Source organism: Bos javanicus, chromosome 10 (assembly GCF_032452875.1).
Source record: "Bos javanicus breed banteng chromosome 10, ARS-OSU_banteng_1.0, whole genome shotgun sequence".
Taxonomy (NCBI): domain Eukaryota; kingdom Metazoa; phylum Chordata; class Mammalia; order Artiodactyla; family Bovidae; genus Bos; species Bos javanicus.
Genome location: NC_083877.1, coordinates 1,680,026 through 1,706,121, shown reverse-complemented (window position 1 = coordinate 1,706,121; position 26,096 = coordinate 1,680,026). Strand labels below are relative to the sequence as shown.

The 26,096-nt window shown below is 41.4% G+C and overlaps 1 protein-coding gene across 8 annotated transcripts in view; it reads right to left on the bottom strand.

Annotated features, from left to right (window-relative positions):
- Positions 1 to 26,096, bottom strand: part of EPB41L4A (erythrocyte membrane protein band 4.1 like 4A) — a 295,134-nt gene that overhangs the window by 126,288 nt on the left and 142,750 nt on the right. For 5 of the 8 annotated variants that reach the window (XM_061429902.1, XM_061429905.1, XM_061429904.1 and 2 more), the window contains 2 exons: positions 11,538 to 11,589; positions 6,306 to 6,384 (listed from right to left, as the gene is read on the bottom strand). The exons of 2 other annotated variants lie outside the window; for them this stretch is intronic. In XM_061429902.1, the coding sequence (XP_061285886.1) occupies positions 6,306 to 6,384; positions 11,538 to 11,589 (131 nt within the window). Of the gene's footprint in view, positions 1 to 6,305; positions 6,385 to 11,537; positions 11,590 to 13,014; positions 13,117 to 26,096 lie in introns of those variants that run through there. One more of the 8 variants, XM_061429906.1, reaches the window with a different exon arrangement.

Below are 26,096 nucleotides of genomic sequence, written 5' to 3'. Positions count from 1 at the left end.
AAGAGGTCTGTAACAATATGTATGAAATTGTGTGATTTTCAAAAGATCTATATATACAAAGAATAAGTAAAAGTGTGTTTACTATAGCTATTTTTCATATACAAATTGCAAAGTATATATACAAGATAGATAAACAACAAAGACCTACTGTATAGCATAGGGAAATACGTTCAGTATCTTATAATAATCTATAACAGAAGACAGTCTGAAAAAGAATATACGCATATACACATTTGTATGTATGTATATATAAATGAACCACTTCGCCATACATCTGAAACACTGTAAATCAACTACACTTTCAGTTTTAAAAATTAAATTTAATTTTTAAAAAAAGAAACAGAAGAGAGAAAGTGAAGAAATAAAAACTAAAAAACCTAAGAGCCAATACAGAGTAGGCTGAAACAATTTTCCAAAGAACTGAAGCAAGATAAAAATTCAAGGTGAAAATGCAGACAGAAGTATGCTTTTATTTTGGGGGATTTTGTCTTTTGGTTTCTTTTTTGCTTTTGCCAAAATTATCTTGTGTAATTGACTCCCTTTTTAAGGTCTATTATGCCTAACCATTTAAGTTAACATATTCATGCAAATCAGTGATTTTATCTTTAGGATATACTAAGAGGGAGTATATTGGAGAAGGAAATGGCAACCTATTCCAGTATTTTTGCCTGGAGAATCCCATGGACAGAGGAGCCTGGTGGGCCACAGACCATAGGGTCACAAATAGTCAGACGTGACTTAGTAACTAAACAACAAGAATATATAATAGTAGCACATTAAATGCATATTTAACTTACCTAAATTTGACTGTATGTTTTTTCACAATAAAACCAAATTATCATAGATCATGGCCACTAACTGTAAGCTAACTATATCACCTGGTTATTACAAGATCTGGTCTAAAACTTGAAAGAAAAAAGGTTGCATTCAATATATTGTGGGGAGGTACATTACAAACAAATCCATGTATTCTGCTAATGAGCCATTAGAAGATTCTGAAAGGAAATTTCTATGCATCATCAGTATTTGTGTGAACAGATATGAAGGAATGCATTATTAGAAAACACTACTCTTTTTCTCCCTTAATACTAAATCAAGCACTCTTTTGGACTCTAACCCTCACTTAAGATGTAACTAACTGAACTGTCAGAGAAAAGAGAGAAGAAAATAGTAGTGCTAGCATTTATTACCCACTGAACTGTGAGCCAACACAACCAACTTAAAAGAGCTTCACATACATTATTCCATTTAATGCTTATAAAAACCTTACAAGACAGGTGGTGGAGGTGGTGGTTTAGATGCTACGTCATGGCGGAGTCTTGTGACCCCGTGGACCTTAGCCCAGCAGGCTCCTCTATTCATGGGATTTCCCAGACAAGAATATTGGAATGGGTTGCCATTTCCTCCTCCAGGGGATCTTCCCCACCCAGGGACTGAACACGAGTCTGCTGCATTGGCAGGCGGATTCTTTACCTCTGAGCCACCAGGAAAGCATGAGGCAGGTACAGTTCCAATATTATAAGTAAGGAAACGGAGGCACAGAGAAGTTACTGATAACATCAAAATGAAGAACTTCCCTTGTATTTTCATAAAATGTTGTGCCCTGTAATTCCCTGATCACTTACAGATACAAATGTGCTTCTATATCACTTGGACTCAGGTTCCCCAGAAACCTCAACTTAGAAATGACTCTTGACTGCAAAGACTATTCATGAAACTCCAGTGTAAATAGGACCCTCACCTGAGCCTCTCCCCAGCACAGTGTCCCTTCTCCCATAGAGGTTTGCTCAGAGAAAGCCTAGACACAGTCCTGCCTTTCCAAGCGCTCACTAACAATGTAGCGATGGAAGACTGGAAAGCAGATGTCAGCACAGTTCTGCAAACGAGGCCTAATTACAATACTTCAGAGCAGAACAGCAGAGGTCCCATAGCTGACCTTCTATCTTTTCTGTGCTGCTGCTGCTGTTGCTAAGTCACTTCAGTCATGTCCGACTCTGTGAGACCCCATAGACCTACCAGGCTCCCCCGTCCCTGGGATTCTCCAGGCAAGAACACTGGAATGGGTTGCCATTTCCTTCTCCAATGCATGAAAGTGAAAAGTGAAAGTGAAGTCGCTCAGTCGTGTCCGAAAGTGAGACAAATCAAGACAAAAGGAAGTGGAAGGATTAAGACTTCTAAGGAAAAAGATAAAGGATGGGACAGAAACAAAACCATAGACTGTCTTCGTTATCAAAGGTATGATTTCCAGTTCTTTGAACAACGCATTGGGTTCTACTCAAGCCACGCATGGGTTCATTAGAAAACTGACCATTTAAAGGCAAGTTAGGGAAACACTTCTGTTTCTGCTACCACATGTAGGAAGGTCAGGCTTCCCAGGTGGCTCAGTGGGTAAAGAATTCGCCTACAATGCAGGAGATGCGAGTTTGAGTCCTGTGTCAGGATGATCCCCTGGAGGAGGGCACAGCAACCCACTCCAGAATTCTTGCCTGGAAAATCCCATGGACAGAGAAATCTGGTGGGCTATAGTCCACGAGGTCACAGAGAGTCAGACTCAACTGAAACGACTGAGCACACACGAATGCACACAGGCAGGTCATTAGTGGAATAAGTGAAAACAGAATGCTATTGTCTGCTCTTCATAAGCCAGTTTCAAATGTTGGCATGGACTGTTTTAACAATATAACCAATACCAATCAAAGTTTGCCTTAATTGAAATAAGATATTCAATGACAAAGGTGAAGTAATACATTATAAAATACAGGGTTTTCTCTCTCCCTTAACACTAAAAGCAATTATCTTTTCATTTTCCATAGAGATGAATGAAATCTCTGAAGAGATAATATTTAAGCTACAATAATTAAAGAAGAGTAAGTACTTCTTCAAGTTTATATTTACATATGCAAGCTCAGCATCAAAATATCTTCCCTACATAAATGAATTTAAAACAAAACAGAAACATACACAGAAAACAGACTTGTGGTTGCCAAGGGGGAATAAGGGCAGAGAGGGGTGGATTGGGGGTTTGGGATTAACAGACGCAAACTATTACGTATATTATAGTATGGAAAAACAGTAAGGCCCTACTCATTGTTTAGTACACAGGTATAGCACCTTTTAGAACTAACACCCAAAAAAGATGTCCTTTTCATTATAGGGGACTGGAATGCAAAAGTAGGAAGTCAAGAAACACTTGGAGTAACAGGCAAATTTGGCCTTGGAATATGGAATGAAGCAGGGCAAAGACTAATAGCGTTTTGCCAAGAAAATGCACTGGTCATAACAAACACCCTCTTCCAACAACACAAGAGAAGGCTCTACACATGGACATCACCAGATGGTCAACACCGAAATCAGACTGATTACATTCTTTGCAGCCAAAGATGGAGAAGCTCTATACAGTCAGCAAAAACAAGACCAGGAGCTGACTGTGGCTCAGACCATGAACTCCTTATTGCCAAATTCAGACTTAAATTGATGAAAGTAGGGAAAACCACTAGACCATTCAGGTATGACCTAAATCAAATGCCTTATGATTATACAGTGGAAGTGAGAAATAGATTTAAGGGCCTAGATCTGATAGATAGAGTGCCTGATGAACTATGGAATGAGGTTCGTGACATTGTACAGGAGACAGGGATGAAGACCATCCCCATGGAAAAGAAATGCAAAAAAGCAAAATGGCTGTCTGGGGAGGCCTTACAAATAGCTGTGAAAAGAAGAGAAGTGAAAAGCAAAGGAGAAAAGGAAAGATATAAGCATCTGAATGCAGAGTTCCAAAGAATAGCAAGAAGTGATAAGAAAGCCTTCTTCAGCGATCAATGCAAAGAAATAGAGGAAAACAACAGAATGGGAAAGACTAGGGATCTCTTCAAGAAAATCAGAGATACCAAAGGAACATTTCATACAAAGATGGGCTCGAAAAAGGACAGAAATGGTATGGACCTAACAGAAGCAGAAGATATTAAGAAGAAGTAGCAAGAATACAATGAAGAACTGTACAAAAAAGATCTTCACGACCCAGATAATCACGATGGTGTGATTACTGACCTAGAGCCAGACATCCTGGAATGTGAAGTCAAGTGGGCCTTAGAAAGCATCACTACGAACAAAGCTAGTGCAGGTAATGGAATTCCAGTTGAGCTATTCCAAATCCTGAAAGATGATGCTGTGAAAGTGCTGCACTCAATATGCCAGCAAAGTTGGAAAACTCAGCAGTGGCCACAGGACTGGAAAAGGTCAGTTTTCATTCCAATCCCAAAGAAAGGCAATGCCAAAGAACGCTCAAACGACCGCACAATTGCACTCATCTCACACGCTAGTAAAGTAATGCGTGTTCTCCAAAATTCTCCAAGCCAGGCTTCAGCAATATGTGAACCGTGAACTTCCTGATGTTCAAGCTGGTTTTAGAAAAGGCAGAGGAACCAGAGATCAAATTGCCAACATCCGCTGGATCATCGAAAAAGCAAGAGAGTTCCAGAGAAACATCTATTTCTGCTTTATTGACTATGCCAAAGCCTTTGACTGTGTGGATCACAATAAACTGTGGAAAATTCTGAAAGAGATGGGAATACCAGACCACCTGATCTGCCTCTTGAGAAATTTGTATGCAGGTCAGGAAGCAACAATTAGAACTGGACATGGAACAACAGACTGGTTCCAAATAGGAAAAGGAGTTCGTCAAGGCTGTATATTGTCACCCTGCTTATTTAACTTATATGCAGAGTACATCATGAGAAACGCTGGACTGGAAGAAACACAAGCTGGAATCAAGATTGCCGGGAGAAATATCAATAACTTCAGATATGCAGATGACACCACCCTTATGGCAGAAAGTGAAGAGGAACTAAAAAGCCTCTTGATGAAAGTGAAAGTGGAGAGTGAAAAAGTTGGCTTAAAGCTCAACATTCAGAAAATGAAGATCATGGCATCAGGTCCCATCACTTCATGGCAAACAGATGGGGAAACAGTGGAAACAGTGTCAGACTTTATTTTTTGGGGCTCCCAAATCACAGCAGATGGTGACTGCAGCCATGAAATTAAAAGATGTTTACTCCTTGGAAGGAAAGTTATGTCCAACCTAGATAGCATATTCAAAAGCAGAGACATTACTTTGCCAACAAAGGTTCGTCTAGTCAAGGCTGTGGTTTTTCCTGTGGTCATGTATGGATGTGAGAGCTGGACTGTGCAGAAGGCTGAGCACTGAAGAATTGATGCTTTTGAACTGTGGTGTTGGAGAAGACTCTTGAGAGTCCCTTGGACTGCAAGGAGATCCAACCAGTCCATTCTGAAGGAGATCAGCCCTGGGATTTCTTTGGAAATAATGATGCTGAAGCTGAAACTCCAGTACTTTGGCCACCTCATGCGAAGAGCTGACTCATTGGAAAAGACTCTGATGCTGGGAAGGATTGGGGGCAGGAGGAGAAGGGGACGACAGAGGATGAGATGGCTGCATGGCATCACTGACTCGATGGACATGAGTCTGAGTGAACTCCGGGAGTTGGTGACAGACAGGGAGGCCTGGTGTGCTGCAATTCATGGGGTCGCTAAGGGTCGGACACAACTGAGCAACTGATCTGATCTGATAGCACAGGGAGCTATATTCAACATCCTGTAATAAACTATGTGGAAAAGAATATGAAAAAGAATATAAACGTACATGTATAATTGAATCATAGCTTCCCAGGTGACGCTAGTGATATATAGCCGGTAAATATTGCCAATGCAAGAGACATAATGGATGTGTATTCAATCCCTGGGTTGGTAAGATCCCCTGGAGGAAACAATGGCACCCACTCCAGTATTCTTGCCTGGGAAATCCCATGGACAGAGGAGCCTGGTGGGCTACAGCCCATGAGGCCAAAGAAAGTCAAACACGACTGAGTGAGCAACAACAACAATAACTGAATCGACTTTGCTGTCCAGCAGAAAATAACACAACATTGTTATTCAACTATACTTAAATCAATTTTAAAATATATTTATATCTTCCATTTACATATTCATATGGCCACTTTTACATGACTACAAAGGCTGACTGTATCCTTCACAGTAACGATACAGACATATCCCATCACAGCAGATGCAGAATCTATCATGACGTCACCCAGGTCCGTGTCATTGTTCAAGCACATCTATCATTAGATGCTGAACTGCCTCATGCAAGGCGAGTTTAAATTTAACTCTCACAGGAAACGCTTACAAGACACATGCAGACACCATCCCAACATTTGACTCCAATTTGTTTTAAATAAAGCCTTTTGTATATGCCATACATGTACTGATCAAAAGCAAAGTCAGTACTATACCTGGTTATTTCTTCTTTAAGTTTACATGGATCTTCGGCATAGAATTTAATACCAAAATACAAAGTATATGGAGGTCCAGCTAAAATAAGAAATAAAAATTAAATTTCACATTAAAAATTTGCCAAAGTAGTAGTGTAATACAACAGAACTATTAAAAATCACAGTCATCAAAAATATTTGTAAACCATATACTGGATAAGGGGTTAATACAAAATATATGAGGAAGTCACACAACTCAACAGCAAAAGACAAATAGCCTTTGTCTTGGAATGGAAACTAAATAAATATTTTTCCAAAGAAGATGTTCAAATAGCCAAAGATATTCAACACATGAAAAGATATTCCACATTGCTAATCATCAGGAAAATGCAAATCAAAACCACATTAGGACATTACCTCGCACCTGTAAGAATGGACACCTGTAAGAATGGCTATTGTCAAAAAGACAAAAATGCTGGTGACGATGTAAAGAAAGAAGAGCTCTGTACACTGCTGGCGGGGACATAAATTAATGGAACCATTAGGGAAAACGGTATGGAAGTTCCTCCGAAAGTTAAAATCAGAGCTGCCATATAAGGCAACAATCCCACTGCTAGGTGCTTATCCAAAGGAAATGGAATCAGGGTCTCCGAGAGATGTAGGCACCCCCACATTCACTGCACTCCTACCACTAACTATTGCAGAAAGTACTCACTAAAATCAGCAAAAAGCTAGAAACAGTAAATGCTCAACAGCAGGTAGACAGACATACAGTCTATTTTCATTTTTAACTAAGTAAATAAAGTCACAAATTTAGAAGCTAGGGAGAGGAAGTTACACAGAACAACAGGTAACAAAGTCACAATACGTTTATAACATATACGTGATGTTATTATTTACTATTATTATGACACACGCATGCTACGGCACACAGGAGACAACCAACACCAGGGTCCTACCTCTCTCCCCTAGCCTATGCCTTCCTGCATAAAGCCCTCCTTATGCTGGAGCTTTTTTAGAAACTAAATTTTACAAGAAACTTTGTTAGAATTCATCCCTAGAGTTGATTCCATATGTTCAATTTCTATGTTTACTTAATCACTGTGTTGTTATTTCTGACAAATATAACTTCACCCCTGAACACAGATGTCAAGGAGGCACCGATTATTAAATATTCAGAGAGCTAGGAAGTCCATACTCCGCTAATCTGTCTGTGTCAATAAGCTCTGTGTTACTGAGCAGGTGGGCCTGCCTCCGCCTGCAGGCCACAAGGGTTCACGTATCTGGGGATGGGAGGAGCACAGATGCTGCTGAGATGGTGTACAAAGGGAAGAAGGCCTTGTCCAGCCGCCAGGGCTGCTTTTATTCCCCAGAATAAAAGGGGAATTCCACACTATTGACCAAGCCTAGCCAGTTCAAATGTGTTTGGTGATAAGCAGTTAAGCAGAAGTTTGAAAAACATATAGTTAAAAACATTCAGTTTGGACTAATTTTCTCTAAGGACTTTTGGCCAAAATCAGCCCTCCTTTACCCACTTACATATAAAATGTCTTATGTCCAAATACACAAGTTACTATTTGATTGTATCTGATAATGTTCAAAAATGTTTCCTTAACATTTGATTCCCAGCAAGCATCTGGTAACATATGTAAGGCCGGAAAAGCTCCAAGGAGGTAAAGCAACTCACCCAAGATCCCAAAAGAGAGAACCACGTTTGCTAATACCTAGAGTTTAGTGCTTGCTGGCAACTATAGCATACAGGCTCTCAGGGAAAAAAATCATACAACTTCAGAGCAAAGTTAAATACTTCATACACACATCACTGTTTTGTACATCAACTGAAGGCTAAAGAAATGGAGATTCTGGAGCAAGGATATGTCTGCCCAGGTATTTTTTCAGCTTCTTAATCTGAAGCTGACTGTAAAAATAAGGTGCCAATGAAGCAAATTCCTAGATTATTATCTTGATCTATGTTTTTCTAGGTCTATCTTTAAGAAATCATTTATGTAAAGTTAATATTGTTTTACTCTAGCAAAATAGAAGCCAGAAACTGGGAATCCTCTAATCTACCTCTTGTGAAGACTGATTTCAAGGCCTTTAATGATAATAGCCTCCCTTTAGCTCAGGATATCTAAATCAAAGTTTACCAATGAGAATTCCGGTGACTAGTAAATATTCTGTCATTTTTACAGATATTCCTTCTGACTTATCTGCTGGAGATGTGAGAGGCATTCTCCTTCATTAATTATCAAACTATCTTAAAAAATAAAAAATTATGCATTATTCAATTGTTATGCTGCTGCTAAGTCGCTTCAGTCATGTCTGACTCTATGCAACCCCACAGATGGCAGCCCACCAGGCTCCTCTGTCCCTGGGATTCTCCAGGCAAGAACACTGGAGTGGGTTGCCATTTCCTTCTCCAATGCATGCATGCATGCTAAGTCGCTTCAGTCGTGTCCAACTCTGTGTGACCCTATGGACAGCAGCCCACCAGGCTCCCTCTGTCCATGGGACTCCCAGGCAATAATACTGGAGTGGGTTGCCATTTCCTTCTCCAATGCATGCATGCATGCTAAGTCGCTTCAGTCATGTCCACCTCTTGTGACCCTATGGACAGCAGCCCACCAGGCCCCTCTGTCCATGGGACTCCCAGGCAATAGTACTGGAGTGGGTTGCCATTTCCTTCTCCATTCAATTATAGTATCAGTGATTTATTCTTCCTGTACATCAAATTTTTGACAGGATGACATTTATTTAGGATAAGAAAGTTATAACTGCATTAAGAAATGCAGTTAAAAACTGTAACTGCATTACAGATTATGGATATTAAACATAATATTTCATACCATGTAAAGAAATAGATACTTCATGAGGTGGATGAAACTGGAGCCTATTATACAGAGTGAAGTAAGCCAGAAGGAAAAACACCAATACAGTATACTAACGCATATATATGGAATTTAGAAAGATGGTAACAATAACCCTGAGTACGAGACAGCAAAAGAGACAGTGATGTATAGAACAGTCTTATGGACTCTGTGGGAAAGGGAGACGGTGGGAAGATTTGGGAGAATGGCATTGAAACATGTAAAATATCATGTATGATATTTGATATGAACCTGATATGTTATGTAAACATGTAAAATATCATGTATGATATTTGATATGAACCTGATATGATATCAGGTTCGATGCACGATATTGGATGCTTGGGGCTAGTGCACTGGGACGACCCAGAGGGATGGTATGGGGAGGGAGGAGGGAGGAGGGTTCAGGATGGGGAACACATGTATACCTGTGGTGGATTCATTTTGATATTTGGCAAAAACTAATACAATTATGTAAAATTTAAAAATTAAATAAAATTTAAAAAAATAAATTAATATAATTGACATACAAAAAAAAAAAGAAATAGATTCTTCAAATGTTCTTAAAGGAACATTAGAATAATATACTTTAAATAATTTACATTTTTCTCCACATTTGCATAGAAATCTGCTTTAAAATAGTAAAATTTTTCTAATTTTTGAACTGGTATTTTTTAAGTAAGTGGTTGAAATGGACAAGAATTTATTGTATTTATTATTCTACCTGAATCTTTTGGAAAAGTGCAGATTTCTAGATCCTGAGGGATGAGACTTGTTAAACTGGAGCATCTACCATTCGTATCAGGATACCTCATGGAAGTTATCTGCATTCACATCTAATCACATGAACCTCCTGCTTCCTCTCAGCCTTCAGTGGGCAGTTTGCTCACTCAGGAAGCACGTGGAATGAAAAGTCAGATGGTCAGGGCTTTGGTCATCCCTCCAGTACTGAGCAGCTTCTCATCCATGGCAGGTCGCAAACCCTTTCTGATTAGGACTTACTCTTGTGTAGGCTGAGGAGGCAGAACTTGATGTCTAAGGTATGTATTTTGAGGGTGTTTTCTCATCTCATAGGCCACCAGCCCCATTTCTGAAACCTGTTGCCCATTCTCATCCAGAATGCTGGCCCGCATACCAGCTGTGTTTGTACTGACCTTGGAAAAGCCTAGACACAGCTGAGTGGACTGAAGTGAGCTACTAATGCAAACTGGCCAAACACCCTCCCAAGCGTTTGGAGTTGCAATTCAGAGACAGTCAGTTCTTCTGCTTGTGGCTAGAACTATAACTTGGAAACTGCGGAGGTTTCCACCACAGACATGGAGGGGCAAAAAGAGCCAGACCACAGAGAGAAACAAAAATGATGCTGATGTTCAGAGAAATGGTACGTGCCGAGTTCCTGACAACTTTGCAGCTCTTAGTTCCTAGCCCTTCCTGAGGCCCAGCTCTGTTCCTGCCCGTGGGGTCCATGGAGCACCATGTGACCCATGTGACCCCAGGGAATGAATCAACACAGGAAAAGTACAGACTCAGGGTCGGGTAAGAAGGCCAGAAGAGTCCTCCAGGTCTTACCAGCAATACTTCAGCGAAATAGTTTAATGATATGGTTTCAGTTTGGGACGACAAAAATGTTTCAGAGATGGTTACTGGTCACGGCTACAAACCAATATGAGTGTATTTAACGCTGCTGAACTGTACACTCCAAAATGGTTAACATGGTACATCTCATGTTATACATTTTACTAACAATTTTAATAATAAAGATGATTTAAAAATAACTACTCTTCTACATACTTAAGGGCTGCAAGTGTGTGGGCATGTGTACATTTAAAAACAAAAATTTGAGTTATGAAAATTAATGTTAATGAATATAACATTAATTAGACTTCTGGGTCAATTAGTAGATTCATATTGATAAAATCAAAACCAAAATAGATGGATCCTTTCTGAATTCATAGCAATCTTTCAGGTTATGAGGGCACTCCTTAATTATTGACCCAGTAAATAATGTGAAGGGCAATACCACTCTTTAACCCAAGAAACTCAAGCACTTTAATATATCCAATGTCCACTTGCTTTTCAAATCAGTGCGTCTCTGCTTTTTCTGTCTGAAGGTGAAATTTCAAAAGCAATGGAAAAATCACAGACAGAAGTCCAGGCCAGGTGCACCCAAAAACAAAATTCAATACTCATATCTCCTCAGAGTCCCTATCCACACAATCTAATCAGAGTCTGCAGAGACTGAACAATGTATAAACACCCATTTCCATATTCTGGCACTCAAATGATAATATTCACACCTGTGGTCTTAAAGCCTATTCCTGCACTCACCTAATCAAGGACATTACATCATTTTCAAATTTCAACAAAATTAAAATCAAATACCTACTGTTGATCAGTTCTTTGTGTTCAGACAGGGTTTTCGCAGGATCCAACCAATACTGGTGTGAGGAAGAAAAGAGTAATTGCAGAAATTAGTTGCATTTCATTGGCCTTCTCTTCAAGAATATTTGCAAAGTGTTATTTTTTTAATTACATTTAAATAACAAGTAAAACATTTGATTTATGATATATACACACAAACATACATAAGAATTTTCTGCTGCTAGAACATTAAAAGAGAAATGACGTCAGGGTTTGGAAAGAAGCAGAGAAGAGAAACAGTACATGCTGGGTTCTTAGTTGAATTCTCATGTTGGTTATAAGATCAGTAACATCAAGGTGATGATGAGTGAGTTTCTTACAGTCTTTGGCTGCAGAGAATGCCGCCCAAATCTCTTTCCAGCATCCCCACAGCAACTCCCCTACAGACATGTCTCTCCCTAAAATTTTCTCTGTCCATTTCCAGTCCCCCTGACAAGCATCTCTGTCAGGTGTAAGGAATAAAGCAATCTAATCAAATCATATCCAGGAGAGGAGGCCCAGTTCAGTGGGTGAGGGTCCAAGTCCCAGAGCAGGCCTATTTGGATTCCATCCTCTCTCCCCTCATTCATCACCATATAACTTGGAACCAGTTACTGGACATCTTGGGGCTTCCCAGGTGGCACTAGTGGTAAAGAATTGTGAGTCACTCAGTCATGTCCAACTCTTTGGGGTCATGTCCACAGAATTCTCCAGGCCATAACACTAGAGTAAGTAGCCTTTCCCTTCTCCAGGGAATCTTTCCAACCCAGGGATCGAACCCAGCTCTCCCACACTGCAGGTGGATTCTTTACCAGATGAGCCACAAGGGAAGCCTCAGTACCAGAGTGGGTAGCCTATCCTTTCTCCAGAGGATCTTCCCAACTCAGGAATTGATCTGGGATCGCCTGCACTGCAGGTGGATTCTTTACCAACTGAGCTATCAGGGAAGCCCAGTGGTAAAGAATCTGCCTGCCAATTCAGGAGACTTGGGTCTGATCCCTGGGTTGGGAAGATCCCCTGCAGGAGAGCACGGCAACCCACTTCAGTATTCTTGCCTGGAGAATCCCATGGACAGAGGAGACCAGTGGGGCTACAGTCCACAGAGCTGCAAACAGTCGGACAGGACTGAAGAGACTTGGCACGCACACAAGCACTGGACATCTCTCTCTGAACCTTCTTCACAGGCTTGCAAGAAGCATTAAATCAATTACGTCATGAGTCTTTATAATAGCCCCTGGCTCACACTAAGTATGCAACACATGCTAGTGATAATTATCATTAAATGTGATGGTCATTCTTAATAAGTATCATTAGCCAGTCTTAAGACACTGGTTTATTAATTCAAATTAATCTTTGGAGGACAGAATTTTAGACAGTAATGGGAGAATTTGGGGCCCTTCGAGAGGCCTTCCTTTAAATCTCACCCTTGTGAAACAAAATCACTGAAAGAAAAAGAAACAAACCTTCTGCCTCATCTGGAGGAAGAGCAGAGGAGGAGCAAAGCAAGTACAAAGCAGGCGGAAGCACCCAGAGTCGCCACAGAAGCACATAGTCAAAGGGGTTCCAGTGCCTGTTAAGTCAGGGGAGAGAGCAAGGTGGAGCCTTTACCCCACTCTTCATCCCAAATGTTGGCGGTTCCAAGGGCCAAGCTAACCAGTTTCCACAGTTTCCATTTTATCATGTTACTGGGTGAAGAAGGGGCAACTCTCGTAGCATGGAGGTAGGAGCTAGTCCAACCTGAACCACTTTATTCCCAGCACTCTTGTGTTTGTCCAGTGAAAACATTCACTCTCTCTTAATCACCGTGGGTCAGGAATAACAAACCACAAAAGGAGCCTCAGAGAACCTTTTGGCCCAGCACCCCTTTTCCTGCCCCTTCACCAAGGGCAGAAATGCTCACTCTGCTGTGTAACAGTACCAGTAATTATAAATAGTTATTAGAATATTTTATATAATCCCCTTACCTTTTATTCCTATTTACATATAATAAAAATCATTCATCCTAAACGAGTATCATAATCATTTTATTACAGATTTTATCACAATACTTAACTCTTTTCATGTATACATAATCCTCTCTATTTGCCACTCACAGAGCTGTTTCAAATTTTCCTACTTTTTCAAAAGGTAACCAATATAAACATATTTGATTATCCATCACCTTTGTGAAATAAAATCACTGAAAGAAAAAGAAGCCTTCTGCTTCATCTTATATATTTGACAAACATATATGCTACCCATCAATATAAAGGGCTTCCCTGGTGGCTCAGATGGTAAAGCATCTGCCTGCAGTGCAGGAAACCTGGATTCAATCCCTGGGTCGGGAAGATCCCGTGGAGAAGGAAATGGCAACCCACTCCAGTATTCTTGCCTGGAGAATCCCATGGACAGAGGAACCTAGTGGGCTACAGTCAATGGGGTTGCAAAGAATCAGACATGAGTGAGCGACTAATACACAGACACATCAATATAAATGGGTAGCAACGTATAACATAATGTTCATCATCCGACTCTTATCATGTCTTAATTTTTGAAAGTCTAGAAAAACTTACTTTTAATGTAAGGTATTTGAAGAAGAGGTCATAATCAGTGAACCACTTTTGGAGTCTACAATGACTAAAGATGTGGCTTTGGTGTTAAAAAATAAATGGTTCCCAGGGAAACATTGATTCACTAAAATTTGGATTGAACATTCAATCCAAATGTTCAGCTGTGTGTTGGACACAGAGCAGACCTTCTCCCCTAGATAAAGCTAGGGCTGCTTCCTACAAAATGGAAACATTAGGTGGGTGGATTGTTTCTTGCCAATCATGTTAAACAAAAAGGTTAGACTCTCCCTGGATTTTTCAAATAAGATAAAACAGAGGAAAACACACTCAACCTTAAACACCTGCATCAGGTTTCTATTGCTGCCATAACAACTTACACCACCATCCATTTATTCTCCCGAAGGTCTGCAGAGGTATCTTTGCTCCAGGTTTCACAGGACAAAAACCAAGATATCAACTGGCTGGGGTTCCAGAGGGTTATCTGGCAAGGAGACCCTACCCACAGGAGTACTTCTGGAAGGAGACTTAGGAGCTGGGCCATGAGAGGCTTTCCCAGTTTTCTCCAGATGTCAAGGCATACTTAATACTAGGCCTTAATTTTAGGCCTTACACTTCACTGACAAAGGTCCATCTACTTAAGGCAGAGACCAAACTGCCAATATCCATTGGATTATCCAAAAGCAAGAGAGTTCCAGAAAAACATCTATTTCTGCTTTATTGACTATGCCAAAGCCTTTGACTGTGTGGATGACAACACACTATGGATAATTCTTCAAGAGATGGGTATACCAGACCACCTGACCTGCCTCCTGAGAAATCTGTATGCAGGTCAAGAAGCAACAGTTAGAACTCCACATGGAACAACAGACTGGTTCCAAATCAGAAAAGGAGTAAGTCATCCTACTTATCTAACTTATATGCAGAGTACATCATGCAAAATGTTGGGCTGGATGAAGCACAAGCTGGAATCAAGATTGCCAGGAGAAATATCAATAACCTCAGATATGCAGATGACATCACCCTCATGGCAGGAAGAAGAACTAAAGATCCTCTTGATGAAAGTGAAAGAGGAGAGTGAAAGTTGGCTTAAAACTCAACATTCAGAAAACTAAGATCATGCATCTGGTCCCATCACTTCATGGCAAATAGATGGGGAAACAGTGGAAACAGTGACAGGCTATATTTTGGGGGGCTCTAAAATCACTGCAGATGGTGACTGCAGCCATGAAATTAAAAGATGCTTGCTCCTTGGAAGAAAAGCTATGACCAACCTAGACAGCATATTAACAAGCAGAGACATCACTTTGCCAACAAAGTTCCATCTAGTCAAAGTCATGGTTTTTCCAGTAGTCATATATGGATGTGAGAGTTGGACTATAAACAAAGCTGAATGCTGAAGAATTGAAGCTTTTGAAGTGTGGTGTTGGAGAAGACTCTTGAGAGTCCCTTGGACTGCAAGGAGATCCAACCAGTCCATCCTAAAGCAGATCAGTCCTGGGTGTTCATTGGAAGGACTGATGCTGAAGCTGAAACTCCAATACTTTGACCACCTGATGTGAGGAACTGACTCATTTGAAAAGACCGTGATGCTGGGAAAGATTGAGGGCAGGAGGAGAAGGGGACAACAGAGGATGAAATGGTTGGATGGCCTCACCAACTTGATGGACATGAGTTTGTGTAAGCTCCAGGAGTTGGTGATGGACAGGGAGGCCTGGTGTGCTGCAGTCCATGGAGTCGCAAAGAGTTGGACATGACTGAGACTGAACTGACACTGTACTAAGTGCTTCGGGCAAAAAGGAGGGAGGGCAGAGACCTGTGGTCTTACTACTCTGTCTAATCTCATCTCAAAACTAGTAAAAAGAAATTGCAAGAGTGTCTCTTAATCTGTCCTTCTAACAAGAGGAGAGTGAAAAAGTTGGCTTAAAGCTCAACATTCAGAAAATGAAGATCTCAGATGGCATCGGGTCTCATTGCTTCATGGCAAATAGATGGGGAAACAGGGGAAACAGTGTCAGACTTTATCTTTTTGAGCTCCAAAATCACTGCAGATCGTGACTGCAGCCATGAAATTAAAAGACGCTTACTCCTTGGAAGGAAAGTTATGTCCAACCTAGATAGCATATTCAAAAGTAGAGACATTACTTTGCCAATAAAGGTCCGTCTAGTCAAGGCTATGGTTTTTCCTGTGGTCATGTATGGATGTGAGAGTTGGACTGTGAAGAAAGCTGAGCACTGAAGAATTGATGCTTTTGAACTGTGGTGTTGGAGAAGACTCTTGAGAGTCCCTTGGACTGCAAGGAGATCCAACCAGTCCATTCTGAAGGAGATCAGCCCTGGGATTTCTTTGGAAGGAATGATGCTAAAGCTGAAACTCCAGTACTTTGGCCACCTCATGTGAAGAGTTGACTCATTGGAAAAGACTCTGATGCTGGGAGGGATTGGGGCCTGGAGGAGAAGGGGACGACAGAGGATGAGATGGCTGGATGGCATCACCGATTCAATGGACGTGAGTTTGAGTGAACTCCGGGAGATGGTGATGGACAGGGAGGCCTGGCGTGCTGCGATTCATGGGGTTGCAAAGAGTAGGATACGACTGCGTGACTCAACTGAACAGAACAACATTATCCCCCCAAAACAAATTTCACAAACATACTCTTCAAACCACCTTTGTTTCTTTGTTCTTCCCTCCAGAATGACTTTCAGGCATTAAAATTCCAGAGAAAGAAAACAGGAAGGAAACTTTAAGCTAAATATAACAGGAAAAACTGGTTAACCTATTAAAAATTTCCAAATTAATGGTAATCTGTACACTTTTAAAATAAATCTTTCCTCGTGAGGTGAAAAAGCATAATGAAGGGTCTACGAGGACTTAGAAATTACAATTTTGCAACAAAAAAGGAAAGACTCAAGACTCAGCCAAAGGCTGCCCACTGCCATTAAATTTGCTTGGTATATATCCATACGCACACGTGGCATTTGATCCAAAGAGAAACTGGGATTACAGAAGTCAGACAGTGATAAATGCTCCAGAATACACATAATAAACATGAGCCACCTGTTTCCATAAGCCAGCATCTAAAATGTAAAACCCACTTACATTCAACCAAGGTAAAGAAATGACCTTGGAACCAAAGCAGCCATACTATGATGGCACTTGTCATCACACATTATCAACAACAGATCAAACGTAGCACATGTGTGATCACCATGAAACACAGCAGGCAGCTCCATAACCAGTGAGAAAAAAGGGCACAAAATTTGCTAATAACACACAGCATTCCCATTTCAGCTTTAGGGTTTACGTTCAAATATTCACCTATATCCAGAATGGATGTAGGCTCTAAAACTGGGATAACATTCATTCACTCAACATTTATGGCATACCCACTACATATATTCTCTATACATCATGTCAAATCTTGCCCTGAGGATTGTAGTAAAACACAAATGAGTGAGAACTTTCCCTAACCGTGAGACACGCACAGCCCAGCAGACACACAGACAGAATTACTGATACAGTATAACGTGGTGAGACTATCATCTGTATAAGACGAATACATGTAAGACAAATGTAAAAAGAAAAGGAGCTCTTCAAGGTAAGCACAGGGAGGCATCACTGAAGAGAGAATCTTTGAACAGTATGCTCACAAATAAAAAACTTCCCCAAAATACATAAATGGAGACCGAGCCCTAAGTTTTTATAAAACAGCTCAACTGCTCTTAAAGCTGACCACAGAACAAGATACTCCAAGTCCTTTACAGCAGAGGACTTACTGAAGTCAGTGCCATCTGATAGCTTAAAACTATGCAGCTAAGAAATTAATGTTCCTGAGACTTACCTGGTGGTCCAGTGGCTAAGACTGCATGTTCCCAACGCAGAGGCCCTAGGTTCAATCCCTGGTCGGGGAGCTAGACCCAGCATACCGCAACTAAGACCCAGCACAGGCAAATAAATAAATAAACATTTTTTTTTTAAAAGAAAAAAGAAATGTGGTTCTAAAGGACTTCCAGAAAGAAAAAAAAAAAAAGTGGCCCATTCAGTCTTTCTGTCTGTGCTGAGTTGGGGAAAAAAGAGGAATAGAGGGCCGAGCAGGGTCCACCGCAGTGCTGGGCTACAGAACAGCTTTCCTGAACTATACTTGCTACCTAGACAGTCAAGAGGAAAGACTGCCCCATTTCTCTCATTCTCTCTCAACATTTAAGCAGCTCACTCTCTAAGAAAATCCATCAATCACTCTACCCCTTACCTTCCCCACCTCCTCTTGCTCACTTATTTCAAACATATCCAATAGTTCTGTATATCCTCATAAGCTGGATTGGATCCTATTCAGCAGGAAGATGAAGTGACAATTAACCAAAACAGACCCTGCTCTCTCATCCTGATTTCTGCAGCGGGCTTCCTAACACAAGAGCACATTAACAGACTACAATCTCAATGTGCTGTGCTGTGCTTAGTCGGCCAGTTGTGTCCTACTCTTTGTGACCCCGTGGACTGGAGCCCGCCAGGCTCCTCTGTATAATTCCAATGCCCAATCACTAAGGAGTTAAGATGACAAGCCCTCCTTGGCAATGACTCTTTGCCAGGGTATAAGGCTCCAGTAGTTAGAGGGTCTTACCTCTTCAGTCCTGTCGATATTAATAACAGCATTTATGCACACAGTCTTGGCTAAATGCCCCGAGCGCCTTTTCATCCACCTTGGCTGATCATGTCTCAATTTCATCAATTTCCTACGCAACAGTCTCTGAATTGTATTTTAAAACTCTAACACTATCCAGTAAATCAATATCCTAACCTTCAAAAGATATATATTAAACTCGGGATCCAACCTTTCATTTGACAATTGTTCTTTTGGAGTCTCCTAGAGCTCTAATGTTTGGAGAAGGAAATGGCAACCCACTCCAGTGTTCTTGCCTGGAGAATCCCAGGGACAGGGGAGACTGGTGGGCGGCCATCTATGGGGTTGCACAGAGTCGGACACGACTGAAGCGACTTAGCAGCAGCAGCAGGAGAGCTCTAATAGTAGAATAAAGCCTAAAACATTTTAGATAATGCATGGACAGCATGGAGTAAAAAGAGCTTTGCTACATCTTATTTCACACTGAGTATAATACTGACTCTTCTTTGGAGAATTTAAGAATACCACAATGGTATTTAATAATGTTTCCTGTAGATCCAAAAAAGGCTTTAAAGCACACAGTCTGTATCAATATAACAAAATAACTTATTGATCTAAGGGAGTATGAAGAGTTGGCAATCTGTAAGTGACAATGGAGCCAAAAAGATCTAAAAAAATGATACTGCAAGTCATTCCTGGGGAGTTCCAGGACTTGACATAATTTGCACATACATTCCTAGAAATCCAGGGCTTCAATAATGGCTATTTGGCTTTTTCTATGCCCATTTCCCAATGTCCCTATACAGACACATCTCAGGTCCTCTAAGCAACATTCACAGGATGTGATTTTAATTTGCTCCTTGGTATCAATCACAGAAGCCTTGGAACCTCGGGTAAAACCACCATTACAGAGCTACTCATAGCAGGGACAGAAATCAGGGCTTGTCATTAAGCCATCATGAGGGGATGGGGGGCGGGATGGGCCAGTGTGTAACCAGGCCTTATTTTTCAACAAAAGTGGATTCTATTGCACCATCTGACTACTCAAGAAGTGACACTGGCCCCAGGAACAATTCCTCAGTTCTTTCCCACAGACCCTGGCACCAACTAAGGCTTAGAGAACTAACAACAGTAATGGCTAACACCTATTAAATGCTTACCATGTGCCAGGCACTATTGAAGACTTTACACGTTCACTTATTTAGTCCCTTTAATTATGAATTAGAAACTACAAAAATTACCATCTGACAAATGAGGAAACTGATTAAACAACTTGCCCCAAAATACAGAATGGACAGATCCAAGGAACTGAACTTCCTTTTATTTTAGGTTCGAACTAAGCCCTCTTCAAGAATACTGTCTGAATAGGAACGCAAAACTTCAATTTCAAGATTCATACACTTGACTGCCAAACTTCTTTTTTCCCAGCTCACTCCCTCATATTCTGACTCCACCAGGATACAACTGAGAGTTCCTACTACCTTTGCATCATCTTTCCTCCCCGTTCCAATGCACGTCCTCACTTTGCTCGTGATTCATTCTTTGTTCACTCAAAATTGTCCTCAATTCCCCTGCACAATCTTCTCTCCATTTATCCACTGGAAAAAAAACAAACAAACAAACAGCTGCCAACTCTCCGCCTTCTCCATGCCAGCACCTGAGAGGCTAACTGTAACTGAAGACTCGAATTGCACAACCACAGATGGGCTCACTTTAAAGTCATTATTAGGAACCACTGACACCACCCAGAATCCTACTACATATTATTCTTTCACTTGCCTGGACAACTCTTCCATACTTTCTCTTCCCCCTTTCTCACTCTTAGCTGATGATCCTTCTTATTTCACTGAGAAAACTGAAGCTATCAGGTGAGAACACGTATGCCTTCTCACAACATCTCCCAACCTGTGAGATCTGTGCTGGTCCTGTCTCCTCTCCTATTGCTGTGGAGGAATGGCCACGCTCCAGTGAAGCCCATCCCTTCCCATCTTTTCAGGAATATGGTCCCAGCAATTTTGTGCTCTCTTCCCTGCACCATCAAAGCTTCCCTTTCCACAGAATCATTCCTGGCTGAATACATGCTTTTGCTGCTGCTAAGTTGCTGCTAAGTCACTTCAGTCGTGTCTGACTCTGTGCAACCCCATAGATGGCAGCCCACCAGGCTCGCCCGTCCCTGGGATTCTCCAGGCAAGAACACTGGAGTGGGTTGCCATTTCCTTCTCCAAAGCATGAAAGTGAAAAGTAAAAGTGAAGTCCCTCAGTCGTGTCCGACCCTCAGCGACTCCATGGACTGCAGCCTTCCAGGCTCCTCTGTCCATGGGATTTTCCAGGCAAGAGTACTGGAGTGGGGTGCCACTGCCTTGTCCATACATGCTTTTATTTCTCCCATATTGAAACACACACACACTTTTGAGCCCATATCTGCCCATTTTACTTCTGTGCTTTAAAACAAATCTCTGGTGGGCGAGGGGAGTTCAATATTCTGGTCCCTCTCACCACATCACTGCCCCCCTCGACCCCCGCCGCCACTTAGATGGTAGTGATTTGCTGGACGCATCCCCTCTATACCCAGCAATGTCCTATCTACTTTGGGATTTGCAGAGATGAAATTTAGGAGACATAAGACATGGACCATTAACAAATCTCAAAGTAAATTCTAAGATTTTTTTAACAACTGTCTGCATGCTCACTCATTCAGTTGTGTCTGATTCTTTGCAACGCTATGGACTGTAGCCCACCAGGCTCCTCTGCCCATGGAATTTTCCAGGCAAGAATACTGGAGTGGGTGGCCATTTCCTCCTCTAGGGGATCTTCCCGACCCAGGGATCAAACTCACATCTCTTGCATCTCCTGCACTGGCAGGTGGATTCTTTGCCACTGCACCACCTGGCAAGCCCCTTTAACATCTGCAGCTTGCATTTATTGACCTTACCATATGTCTGGAACCATCTAAGCCCATTTCTGGATTTATTATGTCATTTTGATTTTTCCTCACATCAGGGTACTGGGCAGATGAATTAGTTGATAGAGCTTGTTATGAGTTGATGAATGTAAAATCATTTCCCAAATTATAAAATGCCATATGGACTTAAGGGAAGTGCTGGGAATTTCATGTAGGCTAGGTGGGTAATTTGGAGAGTAGACTCAGATTAGTGAAGACTTAGGAAAAAAAAAAAAGTGTGGAGCTTGGATTATGAGTCCCTATTTACAGATGGGGTATTTCAGTCTCTGAAAGGCCTAGTGGTGTATTCAAGATCATACTGTGAATGAGTTAGGGAATCATTAAAGTTTCCTGACACTGGGTCCAGTACCTTAAGGGCATGGAAAACTTTAATTTGTAATTTGAAAATAAGAAAAATGAAACCAATGGCATTTTACATGACCTGCATACCTACTGTGTGCCAAGCACTGCACTAGATGTTTTGCCTATCATTTTTTCACGTTAACCTTTTGACAACCTTGTAAGAAAAGTACTTGTATCCCCATTTTATAGGTGGAGACAGAGTAGTGGCCTACAGTTCCACAATGGGTCAATTAGGAAGCAGAGATTCAAACTCAAACATGCCTGTATCCAAAATACCTTCCGTCTCCACTCTACCACTACGCCTTCACTCAAGTGGAATGAATCTGCTACATGAATTGTTCTCCAGCATTATTTATTTTCCCCAAATTTGATCATAACTGCTCATTCAAGGGCTGAGCTTCCCACAGCCTCCTGAGAACCCACTCTAGTGCCAACAGCAATTGTTAACCCTAATGACAGGTGCAGAGTCATCACCCACTGTCTTGAAATACCTTTGTCATGTGCTCTCTCCCTCTGGCCTTTCTTCCTACTTCACTGACCACAACTTCACAGTCTCCTCTATTGGGTGCTCACTATCTCCTTAACCAGGAAAGGCTGGATTGCCCTGGGCTCACACCTTACAACCAGGCTCCTGGCTTTAAAAGTCATCCATACATGACACCTTTCAAATGCATAGCCAGACCAGAATTGCCCCCCGAAGCCAACTAACTTCCTAGATGCCTATTAGAATCTTTAAACTTTACATGAAAGAGGAAATGATGATTCTACTCCCTTCCAGAAAAACCTGTTCTCCTGTAGTCTTTCCCATCTCAGTAAATGATACAAAACTCTTCTGTTGGTTCCAGTCAAAGCCTCTTTACCGTCTATCTCTTCTATCAATCTGCAAATACTGCTGGCTTGTTAAAACACAAATAGAATCTGACAAATTCTTACCGCTCCCAGAGCCAAGCAGTCATCACCATTTACCTGCATTTCTTAAACAACTCCTTTAATGGTACTGCAGGTTCTACCTCAGCATTTAGAGGAATGCTTTAAAAATGCAGATCAGATCAGCTTACTCTCCTCTACATCCTCCAGTTGTTTCCCTTCTTATACAAATTAAAATCCAAACTCCTTATTATGATCTGTAAGGCCCTACCTGATCTGGCCCCGCTCCTGTCAACTCTCCATTATGTGTTTTGATGATGAGGTAGCAGGAAGGACCTTAAGAAAAGTGTTAGTGGGAGCCTTAGGGCCCCCATGGGTGAGTGTGTGTGAAGTCGCTCAGTTATGTCCACCTCTGTGACCATGTGGACTGTTGTCCTCCAGGCTCCTCTGGTCACGGGATTCTCCAGGAAAGAATACTGGAGTGGGCTGCCATGCCCTCCTTCAGGGGATCTTCCTGACCCAGGGATTGAACCAGCCTCTCTTAAGTCTACTGTATTGGCAGATGGTTTCTTTACCATTAGCACCACCTGGGAAGCCCTTAGGGCCCCCAAGGGGGCCTAAAGGAAAGCAAAGAGAAACCTGCTGGAAGCAGGAAGAAAGACCTGACTTTTCAGGCAGAGAGTTTAGCAATGCTGTTGCCTCGGGCATCATGGAAAATAAAAGATGCACCTATTGAACTGGACGATCCAGACAAGGAGATGTCCAGGCAGACTGGAGAAAGTCTTGACTGACTTCTTTTGCTCCCTATAATGAAAGCTAAGAGGAAACAGATATACTGAAAACTGACTGTGAAATATCAACTAGGACTTAACAGGTTTGAAAATAAAATTCTCTCACTTTTAGACTTATCAAAAGGCAAATGATGCTACAATTAAGAAATGGCTCCTGGGCAAAGGCCAAATCCAGAGTGCCGTCAGGAAATTATGAATGTAACCATAAAACTTAAGTCTTTATAACATCTAATATGATATATTATCATGCATAAAACAGATAGCTAGTAGGAAGCTGCTGTATAACACAGTGAGCTCACCTGGTGCTCTGTGACAACCGAGAGGGGATGGATGGGAGGTGGGGTGGGAGGGAGGTTCAAGAGGGAGTTCAGTCCAGTTCAGTCACTCAGTCATGTCTCTTTGCGACCCCATGGACTGCAGCAAGCCAGGCCTCCCTATCCATCACCAACTCCCAAAGTTTCCTCAAATTCATGTCCATCGAGTCGGTGATGCCATCCAACCACCTCATCCTCCGTCATCCCTTTTTCCCTCTCAATCTTTCCCACCATCAGGGTCTTTTCAAATGAGTCAACTCTTCACATGAGGTTGCCAAAGTATTGGAGTTTCAGCTTCAACATCAATCCTTCCAATGAGTATTCAGGACTGATTTCCTTTAGGATGGACTGGTTGGATCTCCTTGCACTCCAAGGGACTCTCAAGAGTCTTCTCCAACACCACAGTTCAAAAGCATCAATTCTTTGGCGCTCAGCTTTCCTTACAGTCCAACTCTCACATCCATACATGACTACCGGAAAAACCATAGCTTTGACTAGATGGACCTTTGTTGGCAAAGTAATGTCTCTGCTTGTTAATATGCTGTCAAGGTTAGTCATAACTTTTCTTTCAAGGAGCAAGAGTCTTTTAGTTTCATGGCTGCAGTCACCATCTGCAGTGATTTTGGAGCCCAAAAAATAGTCTGTCACCATTTCTCATCTATTTCCCATGAAGTGATGGGACCAGATGCCATGATCTTAGTTTTCTGAATGTTGAGTTTTAAGCCAACTTTTTCACTCTCCTCTTTCACTTTCATCAAGAGGCTCTTTAGCTCTTTTTCACTTTCTGCCATAAGAGTGGTGTTACCTGTATATCTGAGGTTATTGATATTTCTCCCTGCAATCTTGATTCCAACTTGTAATTCATTCAGCCCAGAGTTTCTCATGATATACTCGGCATATAAGTTAAATAAGCAGGGTGACAATATACAGCCTTGACGCATTCCTTTCCCTATTTGGAACCAGTCTGTTGTTCCATTTCCATGTCTAACTGTTGCTTCCTGACCTGCATAAAGGTTTCTCAAGAGGCAGGTCAGGTGGTCTGGTATTCCTATTTCTTGAATAATTTACCACAGTTTGTTGTGGTCCACATAGTCAAAGCCTTTGGCATAGTCAAAAAGCAAAAGTAGGTGTTTTTCTGGAACTCTCTTGCTTTTTCAATCATCTAACAGCTGCTGGCAATTTGATCTCTGGTTCCTCTGCCTCTTCTAAATCCAGCTTGAACATCTGGAAGTTCACAGTTCACGTACTGTTGAAGCCTGGCTTGGAGAATTCTGTGCATTACCTTGCTAGCATGTGAGATGAATTCAATTGTGCGGTAGTCTGAGCATTCTTTGGCATTGCCTTTCTTTGGGATTGGAATGAAAACTGACCTTTTCCAGTCCTGTGGCCACTGCTGAGTTTTCCAAATTTGCTGACATATTGAGTGCAGCACTTTCACAGCATCATCTTTCAGGATTTGAAATAGCTCAACTGGAATTCCATCACCTCCACTAGCTTTGTTCGTAGTGATGTTTATGTGTATACTTATGACTGATTCACACTGTTGTATGGCAGAAAGCAACATGGCATTATTAAGCAATTTTCCTCCAATTAAAAAAAAAAAAGATCTAAAACAATGCCTCGTAAACAAAGAAAAGTCCCTCTAAGAATCTTAAGGGCATTGTTTTCCAAAACTTTTACAAGGAATCGAAGGTTTGAAGAGCTTATTTCAAGAAACAGTGATTTGTCCCTAATTATTAGAGAACTGAAAATCAAAACTCAATGAGATATCACCTCTCACCAGCCAGAATGACTATCATCAAAAATCCATGAACAATAAATGCCAGAGAGCATGTGAAGAGAAGGGAACCCTCCTACACTGTTAGCGGAAATGTAAATTGGTACAGCCACTATGCCTAACAGTACGGAGGTTCTTTAAAAAACTAAAAACTAAAATAGGCCCTGCAATCCCACCCCTGGACATATATCCAGAGAAAAACATGATCCAAAAGGATACATGCACCTCACTGTTCACTGAAGCACTGTTTACAGTAGTCAAAACATGGAAGCAACCTAAATGTCCATCAACAGAGGAATGGATAAAGAAGATATAAGACATATATAT